General features: G+C 39.9%; 1 protein-coding gene across 26 annotated transcripts in view; it reads left to right on the top strand.

The window, feature by feature from the left end:
- The window catches only part of LOC135516325 (discs large homolog 1-like protein), a 200,974-nt gene that overhangs the window by 126,927 nt on the left and 59,079 nt on the right, over positions 1-14,968 (top strand). For all 26 annotated transcript variants that reach the window (XM_064940526.1, XM_064940683.1, XM_064940667.1 and 23 more), the window contains one exon: positions 10,782-10,908. In XM_064940526.1, coding sequence (XP_064796598.1) covers positions 10,782-10,908 — 127 coding nt within the window. The remainder of the gene's footprint in view (positions 1-10,781; positions 10,909-14,968) is intronic.

Here is a 14,968-nt window from a genome sequence, read left to right as displayed (position 1 = left end):
AAAAATCACCCTATTCCCTATATAGTGCAGTACTATTGACTAAGTCCCATGGGGCCTGGTCATTAGAAGTGCACTATATATGGAATATGGTGCCATTTGGGACGCTATTGCTGTCATGAAGCACAGGCTTAGAAGCGTGAAGGGCGAACAGCTTAATGAAATCATGGACGCTAGCATCACATGGTCACCGCTGCTTTCTCCATCCCCACCCCCCACACTAATCCAGACGGCAATACACTAATGCAGAGGACAGGAGGGGAGAGATGTATAATGATGTCCTGCCAGGATGCGTGGTGTAAGATCTGAGCCGGAGTTAATGAATGAGAAATAATTATGTTTAGTGTCGTACAGTAGCTCAATCATGGGAGGCTTTAGGAAAAAGGGGAAATAATTGTGCGGATGGGCCCTATGGTGCGCTACCGCATTCCCTCATCCTCTTGTTCCTTATCATAAGCACCGATTGTGCTGATTGGATCAGAGAAGAGGAGGGTGGGAGGGGGACACACAAATTAAGTGGTCATCGAAGCGAGGGTTTATTTCCTGTTGCCTTTGAGAAAGAACGACAGTATATGCCTTGCAGTGTTCAATCGCTGTCTGTGTATTGAGGCCTACTGAATATTTGATATAAAGGGAAAGAACAAAACGTTGATTATGTCTACTGTTAGTGAGTCTTTGTTTTACTCAGTATTTCAATGAAAAATATGACTTCATGTAATTTTGTCACTAGATAGATTTTTATTAATGCATAATTCTCAATTCGGGCCTTTGCGCTTTAAACCCTCAAGGGATTTGTCAGAATTAGCACAGCACTTATCTACAATATTTTTTGGTGATGATAATGAAACCTATCACAAAGTCAGTATTACACTTGTTCATGTCTTCATTCTGTTTCGATGTACACTACATGACCAAAAGTATGTGGACACCTACTCGTCGAAGCCCTCTCTTCTATTTGGTAACACTTTGTGACACCCAGCTTCATAACATGTTATGACACGGTCATAACCATGTCAGAGTATGTCATAACAGCTTGCATAACTTGTCATAAACTGTTTTAATATGGTCATAACACTGTCATGACCCATATATTTAGACCTGTTGTGACATATATCGTGCTCTTTTATGGCTGCTTATGGCACATTTGTCAACCTACCACACAAGGGAAAACATTCCATTACACCATAGCCTACGTGTCAACAGAATGTTTGTTTTATGTTTTATTTAACAAACTATCATTTCCCATTTTAGCCAATTCAATTGCGGTCATTCTGTCGCTGATTTTTCAGTCATTCTGTTGCGGATTTTGTAAGTGTATTTTCTACAAGTAACAACAACAATAAACTGACTAAATTATTAATTTCAACAACAAAGGATTTAAGAAATAAACTTTCAAACGAAAAGGAAACTTCTTGACATGGAGCAAACTCATTTGAATAAATGTGGGTTTTGACACTTCTGTAGGTTCTGCAGCCATAAAATAACATAATATACAGTGAATTCTGAAAGTATTCAGGCCCCTTCTCTTTTTCCACATTTTGTTACGTTTCAGCCTTGTTCTAAAATTTATAAAAATATTTTATTCCTTATCAATCTACACACGTTTGCTAATTTATTAAAAATAAAATAAAGATACCTTATTTACATAAGTATTCAGACCCATGCTATGAAACTCAAAATTGAGCTCAGGTGCCTGCTGTTTCCATTGATCATTCTTGATATGTTTCTTCAACTTGATAGGAGTCCACCTGGGGTTAAATTCAATTGATTGGACATGATTTGTAAAAGCAGACACCTGTTGAGAGTGCATGTCAGTGCAAAAACCAAGCCTTGAGGTCGAAGGAATTGACCGTAGAGCTCTGAAACAGGATTGTGTTGGGGCACAGATCTGGGGAAGAGTACTAAAACATTTCTGCAGCATTGAAGAACACAGTGGCCTCCACCATTCTTAAATGGAAGAAGTTTGGAACCACCAACACTCTTCCTAGAGCTGGCCGCCCAGCCAAATGGAGAAATCGGGGGAGGACTCAGTTGCAAAGGGCAGGGTCAGTCTGGGAGCAAGACATCGGTGTCCACGACATGGCTTGTTTTCCCTTTGTAAACCGTGATTGTCTGTAGACCCTGCCACATACGTTGAATTGCCATTGATTTGCGACTACACTTTCTCTGTACTGAAGTTTTACCCGTTTGATTGCCTTACTGAGTGAATAACTACACTTTGCCGTGGTTAAATACGGTGGTTTACCCTTTCAGTTTTGCGTGAATGCTGCAACGATTTTTGCTTTGGGTAAGTATTAATAGTCACAGTGGGAACCATATCCCCTTTCCACTTCCTGATGATTTCAGTCACCGTGTTCGTTCTCAGAACATATTACCCGTTTCAGGAAACTAGGCATATGTCGCAGGTCACTACTTCACAGGAGAGCCGTTTGAACCTAAACTTTTAATTTTTATCAAAACGTTTTTTGGGGGGGCAGAAATGCCTTCTCGAACATGTGAACTTTCATGTGCCTTAATAACAAACTGGCTGAGATAATGAGTGGGCTGGACATACCGCGAGATGAGTTTGGATTGGTCTGCCATATAACATGCCTCTGGCTTTGAGCTGGTCAGTATGTGAAGGTAATCCTTTCTAACGTGGCTTTTTTTTATGTACCGCGTGGTAAAATTTTACAAAAGACTCCACTATGCAAGTATCCATTTCAATAGAAAGTCACTGCAACAACTGTTTTAGAGAACTCTGATCTGTGTGCCAGAGTGCAGAATAACTGATGAATTTACGAATGCTCAACACTGTTTGAATATGATCGGTGTCAGTAAATGTCAGCAAAAAAGCATAATTCAATTGTTGCCAGGAGCACAGTTAGTCACCAACGCTCTGGATAACATGAAAACCGCCTAACCAGCTCTTCTAGGGCAAGTAAAATGGTCAGTTTTGGTGGGGGCTAAAGTTTAAGATAATTCGTATGGCATTGCACACGGTTAGTGTGAACCAGAGTGACTTGACACAACAATGGGCCAAGCAACGGAAACGACACAGGACGTCTTATTTAATGAAAGGGGTTGCAGTCTGCCGTGAAGCATTCATCTAAGTATACGGGTAAGAGTCTAGCTACAGTTTCAGTTATTATACGTTTTGAATTTTGTCAGCTTACTGTTAGCTAGCTAGCTGACATTAGATGGCTGGCTTGCTAACCACCCAGCTAACATTATGTTTATGATGTGTGTAGTAATGTTATCTCAAAATTCCATTTCACATTGCTAGTTATAGCCTAATGTTAGCTAGCTAACTAGCTAACGTTGAACCTATTTGGTTAACTTTAGCTAGCTATGATAATTGGTTTGTATTGCTAGTACTCTATGGATTAGGATTCATTGTTTAGCTAGCTACATGTCTAAACAAAAGGCCCCAAGTTAAAGCTTACTGTTAGCTAACTAGCTGACATTTAGATGGCTGGCTCGCTAGCCAACATTACGTTTATGATCTGTGTAGTAATGTTTTTTCAGAATGCCATTTCGCATTGCTAGTTATATCCTAATGTTAGCGAGCAAACTAGCTAACATTGAACCTATTTGGTTAACTTAAGATAGCTATGACAATCGGCTTCTATGGCTTGTACTCTATGGATTAAGATTATGGTTCATTGTTTAGCTAGCATGTCTAAACAAGACTCCATTTCGTCAGATGATTACATGACCCATCAAGTTAGCCAGGTGTCTGATGGTGATTACGGCTATCTATGTATAATAATGCCAAAATATTTGTATCTGGAATTTGTCTTTCAGCATCAGTCGAACACGCTTGACTCTCCTCCACCAGTCACATAAGGAGAGTGGTCTAAGGCTTCCCATCAAAAAGAGAGCTAGCCCAAGCAAGCACAGGTTACACCTGAATCAGGACTTGCAGCGAGTGGTGAACTTCATCAACAACTACGCAGAGGATAATGCAATAGTATTACCAGGATGCCACCCAGGACATGAACACTTTGGTGGAAAGCTGCAGCCATCCCATTGTGACAAAAGCAGCAGTTTTGCGTCTCCACAAGGAATCGATGACAACACTTGGTAGGTAGTAAAGCATAAACCCGTTTTGATTATTTAATTGACCAATGTGATTGGCACTACTTTTATTGATCTCATATTATTTCTGTATTTTCCAGAGGTACGTGTAGACGGGCTATGTGTTATCATTTTAACTTCCAGTTTCTAAGATGATGTTTCGGTATGCAGTGCTGCAGCTCTGCACATTTGTAAGTAAGTGAAACTTACCTGATAATGATGCATAAAAAAATGCATCAACGTTTTACATTACATTTTTTTCATTAATAACTTACCTTGATGTTCTTTTGTTGTTTGCAGGTGCACTATCCTTCTGACCCTATGCAGCAAAGTCCCATCTACGTGTGGCTTGTTTGAGGTCTATTGTGAAGGAATACCACAAGTCAACCACTTGATTGATGAAGGCATGTCATCAAGCAAAGGCAGCAGCGCAGTTATTTACATTTACATTTAAGTCATTTAGCAGACGCTCTTATCCAGAGCGACTTACAAATTGGTATCAACTACATGCACCAGTTCTTCACCAACAAAGGATTTGGGGAAACATGTGTGGACCTGAATTGTGATAACTGCATATAACGGCCTCATCTATCACTGTATATTATTTTCTTTATAGTGACACAATCTGTTTCTGATTTTGCTACTATGCAAGTAACCATTTGGCTGTGCCGTGTACACCTTCTGTAGAGACCCATCCACGTATCAATATGTGGGTGAGATTTATTGCATTTCTTTCACATGACCCCTCAATTTAGACAGGTGTGTCTGGGTAAGCGTCATCTATATACGTGTCCTGTGTGGCTCAGTCGGTAGAGCATGGCGCTTGCAACGCCAAGCGTCGTGGGTTCGATTCCCGCTGGGGCCACCCATAAGTAAAAGTAGTGGCCCCAGCCGACTTGTAAGTCGCTTTGGACAAAAGCGTCTGCTAAATGGGATATATTATTATTATCTAATATTTTTATCTGGACACTTTCTGTTTACCTGGAATTGTTCCTTATTGTAGGCTTCTACTTTGACCACTTTTAGTCTTAATCTTACTACACTACTCAGTGTTTAGCACATGACCTCACATGTGAATCGTTAAAGAGATGGGTGACGCTGGCTTAAGAGGGTGAAGAAATGGTGCATGAATGTGTTTAGACAAAGGAGAGCTCTCCAGTAGGTACCAAAATATTCAAATGCCATTTTCTCAAAAGTGACTATTGAAGTTTATAAACTTTAAAAGCAAAACTACTTTCCCATTGTTCCTCAAATGCAGTGTATGATGCAGTGCCATCCAAAATTATTAATTCCCCCTTGGCTTTTTTCCTATTGTGTTGCATTAAAACTGTAATTTACCTTTTTTACAGTTTACATTTTTATTTGGATTTCGTATACTGGACGTACACAAAATAGTCCAATTTGGTGAAGTGAACTGAAAAAAATAACTTATTTTAAATTAAATTAAAAAAGGGAAGTGTGGTTAGACTATAATTGTGCTGCAGATGACAGTCACCCCAGTTCTCTCTTTGCTGAAGTAATGAGTGCACGTTTCATTGCCCAACAGGTCGTAGTTCTGATTTTTTCAATGTCCAGGAGGAATATGAGAACAATGATTTTGAGGAGGAGGTATCTGTGAACAGTGATCGTGAGGACAGGATGCCAGCCATCATCCTGGACTACAACCACAACAAAGGAGGCGTGGACAACCTGAACAAAGGGATTGGAACTTGCAGCTGCAGGAGCATGACTGCCAGCTGGCCCCTGGTCATCTTCTATAACATCATTGATGTGTCCTCTTACAATGTCTTCATGATATAGAACAAGATCAACCCTACCTGGATGCCTGAACAGCGAATCAAGAGTAGGATGTTCCTGGAGCAGCTGGGAAAGGTACTTGTAACCCCACACATTCAAAGAAGGGAGCGCCTCCCCTTCACAGCAGCCTCTGCAGCTCTTGTGAAAGCTGTTCAGGGGGCTGAATCTTTTCCTGATCCACCTGAGGCTGCAGCTGGGTCAGGCAAGAGGAGGAGATGCAATTGAGGTCCCCCAAAGGACTGTAAAACAAATACTATGTGCTTGTACATGTGAGAAATGCACGCAGACATACTGTCCTTATCTGCTAATTAGAGTTGATTGATTTATGGTCGTCACGTTTTATATCTTATCTTATTTTATTCTTATTTGTTGTTGTTTACACACCTTATTGATATGGGTAATGGTTAAACAAATGGGAGAAGACTAGTATTTTGTAGTTGAATTCCTTATTGTACTGTATATAAGAATATCACTATCTTGCCAAAAAAAAGTTGAAGACTGTTATTGTTTCTCTTCATTAAAATGCATTCAAAATTACTTCTGCATAGTTCTGCTACTTTCTTAGGCTATACAAGTGTTGCCTCTTGCTAAAAAATGTTTACATCTATGCAGTACCTTTAATAATAATATGTATCACAAATCTGACTGTGATTGGGAGTCCCATAGGGCGGCGCAAAATTGGCCCAGCGTTTCTCTCCCTCTAAAAACAGAAATACATGTTTTGGCCTTTATTCAGATTACAATCGCTCAGTTTTTTGTTTTTTGGAAATACAAAATATATCCAAAATATCATTATACATTATCAAGTTGACACCTACATAGAGCTGAGTGACTCACTCATTCATGGCTTTGGATCAAAATAAATAAGTAGCAACATTCTTTCTGATAGTCTTTAATAAAGAAATGTTTTGGTTATCCTGACCTGGATGGGGCCTCCCCAGTGGCGCAGCTGTCTAAATGCAAAATTCCAGAAAATGATGTCATGGCTTAGAAGCTTCTGATAGGCTAATTGACATCATTTGAGTCAATTGGAGGTGTACCAGTGGATGTATCTCAATGCCTACTTTGAAACTCAGTACCTCTTTGCTTGACATCATGGGAAAATCAAAAGAAATCAGCCAAGACCTCATACAAAAAAATTTAGACCTCCACAAGTCTGGTTCATCCTTGGGAGCAATTTCCAAACGTCTGAAGGTAGCACATTCATCTGTACAAACAATAGTACGCAAATATAAACACCATGGGACCACACAGCCGTCATCCCGCTCAGGAAGGAGACTCGTTCTGTCTCCTAGAGAATTTGGTGCGAAAAGTGCAAATCAATCCCAGAACAGCAAAGGACCTTGTGGAGATTTTGGAGGAAACCGGTACAAAAGTATCTATATCCACAGTAAAACGAGTCCTATATCAACAAAAACTGACATGCCACTCATCAAGGAAGAAGCCACTGCCTCAAAACCTCCATACAAAAGCCAGACTACGGTTTGCAACTGCACATGGGGACAAAGATTGTACTTTTTGGAGAAATGTCCTTTGGTCTGATGAAATGAAAATAGAACTGTTTGGCCATAATGACCATTGTTCTGTTTGGAGGAAAAAGGGGGAGGCTTGCAAGTTGAAGAACACCATCCCAACCGTGAAGCACGGGGGTGGCAGCATGTTGTGGGGGTGCTTTGCTGCAGTAGGTACTGGTGCACTTCACAAAAAAATGCATTGTGAGGTAGGAAAATGATGTGGATATATTGAAGCAACATCTCCAGACGTCAGTCAGGAAGTTAAAGCTTGGTCGCAAATGGGTCTTCCAAATGGACAATGACCCCAAGCATACTTCCAAAGTTGTGGCAAAATGGCTGAAGGACAACAAAGTCAAGGTATTGGAGTGGCCATCACAAAGCACTGACATCAATCCCATAGAAAATGTGTGGGCAGAACTGAAAAGACGTGTGCGAGCAAGGAGGCCTACAAACCTGACTCAGTTACACCAGCTCTGTCAGGAGGAATGGGCCAAAATTCACCAAACTTTTGTGGGACGCTTGTGGAAGGCTACCCGGAAGGCAATGCTACCAAATACTATTTGAGAGTATGTGAACTTCTGACACACTGGGAATGTGATGAAAGAAATAAAAGCTGAAATAAATAATTATCTCGTATTATTCTGACATTTCACATTCTTAAAATAGTGGTGATCCTAACTAACCTAAAACAGGGAATTTTTACTAGGATTAGGTTTAAAGGGACAAAGTGTATGTAAACTTCCTACTTCAGCTGTACTATGTTCTTACAAAAAAAATCTAAATTCTCTATTACAGCCACCATTGAAAGCTATCTAATGCTTCTCAAAAATGTCCTCTGGTGGTCAAACTAGCACTAACTAGCATTAACGGTACCAGTGGTTTGCACTTAAATAACGTGCCATATAATTCTGCCTTACCACGGAAGCTGTCCTGCAGTACTCTGCAGCTTTTAAAGGACGAACCACTGTACTACAGACAATGTGTTGATAGAACTTCGGTAATGTTTCCTCAAATATGCTTTGTTGAAATCCTCAGCTACAAACTGTCCAGTGTAGTTCCTTAAGGGCTGTTGTGGTATCAGCTAGAGTTGGAATATACACGGCTGTGACTTTAACCGAAGATAATTATCTTGGGAGGTAACACGGTTGGCATTTGAGGCATTCTAGGTCTAGTGAACAAAACTACTTGAGTTCCTGTACGTTATCACAATCACACCATGAGTAGTTAATCATGAAACATGCACCTCTGCCTTCTTACTGGAGAGTTCTTGATTCCGTGAAACAGAGTATGTTACAGTGCTTTATGTCTCTGGAAGGAGATCCTCACTCTGAGCTCGTCTACTTTATTGTCCAGGAACTGAACCTTGGCGAGTAATATACTCTGAAGCGGTGGATGGTGTTCGCCTCCTGAGTCGGACTATAGAAGTCCTCTCTGAATACCTATTCTCCGCCGGTGGGGTCTTGGCGCAGCCTCTGTGATAAGTTCAATGAACAAAGGATCCAATTCGGGAAAGTCTTATTTCTGGTCGTAATGCTGATGAGTTACCGCCGCTCTGATATCCAGCAGTTTTTTCCGGCTGTATGTAATAACACAAGAAAACATTCTGGGCTAATAATTTAAGAAATAACACAAAAAAACGAAATACTGCAAAGTTGCTTAGGAGCTAGAAGCAGAGCTGCCAAGTCTGTTGGCGACATTTTGGAGCACAGCTCATTCCAGTTCAGAGAATTGAAGCTCTGTGCATATTGTCAGTATAAAGTGCAGTTTGCCAGTACGACAGAGACATTGACTATGGTAGTACCAGTTTCAAGCATAGCTGCTTTTTAGGCATTAGGATGCTTGGAGATGAAACTATGAAAAATCAGGTGTCCTAGCAATGAGAATTTGAGAGCAAAAAGCTAATGTTTATTTTTTTAAATTATAGTGGTAAAAAACCTTTGATTATTCATAATTGTTTGTTTATTTTATAAAGTGTGTGGTATTTTTTACATATTTTTTTATCCGTTTTTGATATGGAACCTTGTATTGTACTGTGAAACTGCTTGAGGTGTTAATTCCATTTGTCAACCAGCCTTTTTAGCTTGTTCTTTAATTGATAACATTTGATCTATTTTGTTGAAATTATAGTACTTTAAATTTATTGTTTTAAGTGTGTTCAATTTAATATTGAAACTTTAATTGATTGTATGAATATAGATTCCATTAACTTTATAATTATTTATTTTTTAAATGTATGAACTAGGTTATATGCCTGTTGAGCTGATCTGGGGTGTGATATGAAGAAAATAGACAAGGTGTTAGAGGCATGTGTACAGACCCTTGACCTTCCCGAGCCGACTGGTCAAGCTTTGTTTTTATTTCTCACTTTGTACTGAGCTTCTACTTCTGATCATTAAATATATTCTGACTCGCAAGTACACACTCTGAAACAGGCCATTTTACCAGTGGTGGAAAAAGTACTCATTAGTCATACTTGAGGAAAGATGCCTTTTAATAGAATGACTCAAGTAAAAGTGAGTCAGCCAGTAAAAACTGCTTGAGTAAAAGTCTAAAAGTATTTGGTTTTAAATATACTTAAGTATCAAAAGTAAATTGAATTGCTAAAGTGTTGCTAAAGTAAACGTATAAATTATTTCAAATTCCTTATATTAAACCAGACTGCCCAATTATTTTATTTTTATTTTTATTGATGATAGCCAGGGCCACACCAACACTCAGACATAATTTACAAACAAAGCATTTGTGTTTAGTGAGTCTGCCAGATCAGAGGCAGTAGGGATGAGCAGGGACGTTCTCTTGAGAAGTGTGTGAATTGGACAATTTTCTTGTCAAAATGTAACGAATATTTTTATGTGTCAGATTATTTTCTTTAGGAATGTAGTGAATTACAAGTTGTCAAAAATAAAAAATAGTGAAGTACAGATGCCCCAAAATCTACATTAAAGTATTTTTACTTACTTACTTTACACCACTGCATTTTACAGTGTTACAGTTGGTTGTTTTTAGGCACTTGCACACACTGTCCCCTTCCCAGATGTCGGATCTGGGTTGCATTACCGAATGACCCCCTCAAGGTCTTGCCTCACACAATCACATCAGTAACAGTAGCCTCAATGCACAGAGAGACAGAGGTGAGTGAGAGATGCCGAGACAGGAGCCTCATTCACCCACTGCATTAGGCACAGAGTGGGATTGTATGTGTTGATATACTGTTTCACAGACATAATATCTTAGAAAACGCTATCAGCATCCGGGGCCTTGTTCTGAGGTGGACAAATACCCTATCGGTCGGCTTTTCTCTTCCGGCAGTGCACTAGGTAATTACCTCACTGTATTTGGTTGGTGTTGGTGGAGTTTAGGTTAAGTTTCTTGTTAGCTACTCCGTCTGAGCTGATTTTCTTTTCTCTCTATCAGCCTACTCCCAACACATGGAGAACCATATCAGCCCTCCCAGCTACCTGGGCCAGCCCCTTCCCCCTGAGGCCCCGTTAGGACACTACTCGCCAACTCCCAAGAGCATGCTGGGAGAAGAAGTCACCAGGTAAGGCTAATTCGGTGCCTCTCCATTCTGCTTGTGTGTGCATTCAAGTTTTTTGCTGTCGCTCAGTAGTGTATGATGAAGGGATAGAGAGGGGTGGAATGTTAGGATGATTGAAGGATGGATGATCAGTGGGGTATGGAAGGTGGATTGATGGAGGGAGGGAGGCAATAAGGAGGAAGGTTGGAGGAAGTGTGCGGCTAAACTCTAACCATAAACTTAACTAATCCCCTAACCCTAGTCATGACCAATTAGGTAATTCAACATGGGTGTTCTAGTCAGTCATACCTCTTTAGTTTTCCTTGTGGGGGAATGGGCGTTTGCTACCCTTTTTTTCCCTCCTGGTACCATCCCCTCGGATAGACCAAAGCTCAGTCCGAAGCCAGTCTGAAAGGACAAGGATTTATTGAAAATGTCTAGGAGGCCAGCCGGCCAAAAGCTGCAGTGCCACATTCCCCCGGTGAGAGTTCTGTCTCCTCCCTATCTCCCCACACTCTCTCTAGCTTTCTCCCTCCATCGCTTTCACTAGCTCACCATTCCTCTCTTGCTAGCTCTCTTTCTCGCTAACCAAGTTTCCATCCAGTTTTTATGCGAGTATAGTCATATAAAAAAAGAATCACGACAGCTGTGATAGAAACAAAGGTTCGGTACAATTTTATAAATGCAGACGATTTGTGTCTGTAAATGAATAATGCTCGAAATAGTGGTGGAAACGCCTTGATGCACAAAATATTGATATAATATCCATCATATTGAAGTAAACTTGGAGTAACGCGATGATATGGTGTATACAGTGGTTGCTCAACTAAAAGTTTTGCAATTATGCTGTGGGACTTAGAGGTAATTTGTGGTTTAGTACTTAACCCTGCGTCACTACTTAATTGCTCCAGACCAGCGCAAGGAGGAGTTAGAGCACTGATTATGCTTTTGGGTCCCAAGGCTGCTACTGTGACCGGGAGACACGAGGCAATGGTGGGATTTTGGTTTCTCTCCTTCTAAAAGCTGAAATAAATAAATAAAACTGGCTTTTATTTACAATTAAGACTCTCACCCCATGTTCAAGAATAGCATTTTTCTCCCTCACTTTAGGTTATTTGAATACTAAATCATCTCCAAAATATTGTTATTTTTTTTAAACAAAGCAATTATTATTCTTATTAATTAATTTAGAGTTATATAAAAGCCCATATATATATTCTCACAGATCAGATATGCCCTTACAAAAATGCCCCTTAGATATTCGTTTAGAATCCTCCAATCCTCTAAATCTAATTGGCTGAGAGTCACGTCATTGAAGTGTCTCAGGCTCGTGACTCACGCTCCCAACAGAGTTACCTCTCGTTCCAGTGCTTTTCTTCAGACATAGGAATTCTCCGGTTGGAACATTATTGATGTTTCATGTTAGAAACATCCTAACGATTGATTCCATATATTGTTTGACTTGTTGCTACGACCTGTAACAGAACTTTTCGAGTTTGTCTGGACGAAGTGCTCGCACCTCATGAAGATGAATTAGTGGGCTGAACACGTGGCTATTTGGACATAAATGATGGACTTTATGGAACAAATGAGTAATTTATTGTCAAACTGGGATTCCTGGGTGCCTTCTGGTGAAGATCATCAAAGGTAAGTGAATATTTATGGTGTTATTTCTAACTTCTGTTGACTCCAAAATGGCGGATATTTCTCTGGCTGGATTGGGCTCTGAGCGCCGTTCTCAGATTATGCTTTTTCCGTAAAGTTTTTTGAAATCTGACACAGCGGTTGCATTAGCCATAGGGGGCTACGGGTTCCCAACTAGGAACCCCCCCCCCTTCAGCCCAAACGGTGGCGCAGGGAAAGCAAAAATATTCTTAAAAATATTTAACCTCCACACATTAACAAGTCCAATAGCTTAAATGAAAGATAAACACCTTGTTCATCTACCCAGCATGTCAGAATTTTAAAATGTTTTACAGCGAAAACATAGCACATATTTATGTTAAACCACCACTAGGAAAACATACAATATGTAGCCACATGGCTATGCAAAATAGCACAACCACAAACGCAGGATTAAAAGAAAAATAATTCACTAACCTTTTGAAAATCTTCATCAGATGACAGTAATAGCACATGTTACACAGTACATTTGTTTTTTTCAATAATATGCAATTTATATTCATAAATCTCCATTTACATTGAGCCATGTTCAAAAAATGCAGCAGAAATGACCGGAGGAATTATAAATATCTCCGGCAGCTAACGCCAGATAACAGCAATAAACATCATAAACTTTGACTAAATATACATGTTCTACATATATTTAGAAAGATACACTTCTTCTTAATGCAAACGCTGTGTTACATTTATTTTTAACGTTACAGAATTCGTTCACTATTCAATAATCTGAGACGGCGCTCAGCCATTAGCATTATTTCTCTACTATGTTGGATTCGACAGAAATACAATTTTATAACATAAATATTCCCTTACCTTTGATGGTCTTCGACAAGAATGTCGTGGAAGGAGTTATACTTACCTAATATAACGTTTGGTTGCTGTTGGTGTGTCTTTGTATTAGCAAACGCTAACATCTTCAGGTGAATTACCCCAAAAAGGACTTCTGATCACGAAAATTGCGCATCCAAACTTCAAATTTACATATTATATGTCGACTAAACTGGTCAAACTAAGTGCAGAATCAAGCTTTAGGATGTTTTTAACGTACAAAACAATTGGCGATTTAAATCAAACATAACGAACTCTCTTCAGGCAGGCTGGAAAAAAAAGACCCTTTTCACAGAGCGCGCACCTGAAAACTCGTGACACCTCAGTATTTTGCCCGCCAAGCAGTCAAAGCTCGTGTTATTTTCTCCGTTCCACGTCTCATTGAAAGACGAGAGCGCGCTGAAGAAATAGAAACTGTTCCCAGATCCGTAGCTGGTTGGGAAGGGTGGGGGCGATGACGTCAAAGTTGGAGCAACTTTCTTAGGAGAGAGAGTTTGGGAGAATGGCTGCCCTGTGAGTTCTGCTTTACATACAGGCATAATTTGAACGGTTTTAGAAGCTTTAGAGTGTTTTCTATTCAATAATAATTATATGCATATATTAGCAATTTGACAGTTTTTATTAAAGTTTACTTTGTGCAGACAATTCATCCAAAGGGGACAGTATTTCCCTTAGCCCCATCAGTTTTTAAGGAGAAGTCTATCTTTAATTCTGTGAATAACTGTTGTATCTTTTATCAATGTTTATTATGAGTATTTCTGCAAAATCACTGGATGTTTTGGAATTAAAACATTACTGCACGTAAGGCGCCAATGTAAACTGAGAGTTTTGGATATAAATATGCACGTTGTCAAACAAAACATACATGTATTGTGTAACATGAGTGTCATCTGATGAAGATCATCAAAGGTTAGAGATTCTGCTTTTTGTGACTCCTATCTTTGGCTGGAAAAATGGCTGTTTTTTTGACTAGGCTATGACAGGTTTTCCTACTTACAAAGCATGTAGAGGTCTGTCATTTTTATCATAGGTGCACTTCAACTTTGAGAGACGGAATCTAAAACAAATTCCGGAAAATCACATTGTATGATTTTTAAGTAATTAATTTGCTTTTTATTGCATGACATAAGTATTTGATACATCAGAAAAGCAGAACTTAATATTTGGTACAGAGATCACATGTTTCCTGTAGTTCTTGACCAGGTTTGCACACACTGCAGCAGGGATTTTGGCCCACTCCTCCATACAGACCTTATCCAGATCCTTCAGGTTTCGGGGCTGTCGCTGGGCAATACGGACTTTCAGCTCCCTCCAAAGATTTTCTATTGGGTTCAGGTCTGGAGACTAGCTAGGCCACTCCAGGACCTAAAGATGCTTCTTACGGAGCCACTCCTTAGTTGCCCTGGCTGTGTGTTTCGGGTCTCTGTCATGCTGGCAGACCCAGCCACGACCCATCTTCAATGCTCTTGCTGAGGGAAGGAGGTTGTTGGCCAAGATCTCGCGATACATGGCCCCATCCATCCTCCCCTCAATACGGTGCAGTCGTCCTGGCAACTTTGCAGAAAAGCATCCC

This window comes from Oncorhynchus masou, chromosome 3 (genome assembly GCF_036934945.1).
Source record: "Oncorhynchus masou masou isolate Uvic2021 chromosome 3, UVic_Omas_1.1, whole genome shotgun sequence".
NCBI lineage: Eukaryota > Metazoa > Chordata > Actinopteri > Salmoniformes > Salmonidae > Oncorhynchus > Oncorhynchus masou.
This window is presented reverse-complemented; position numbering and strand designations above follow the sequence as displayed.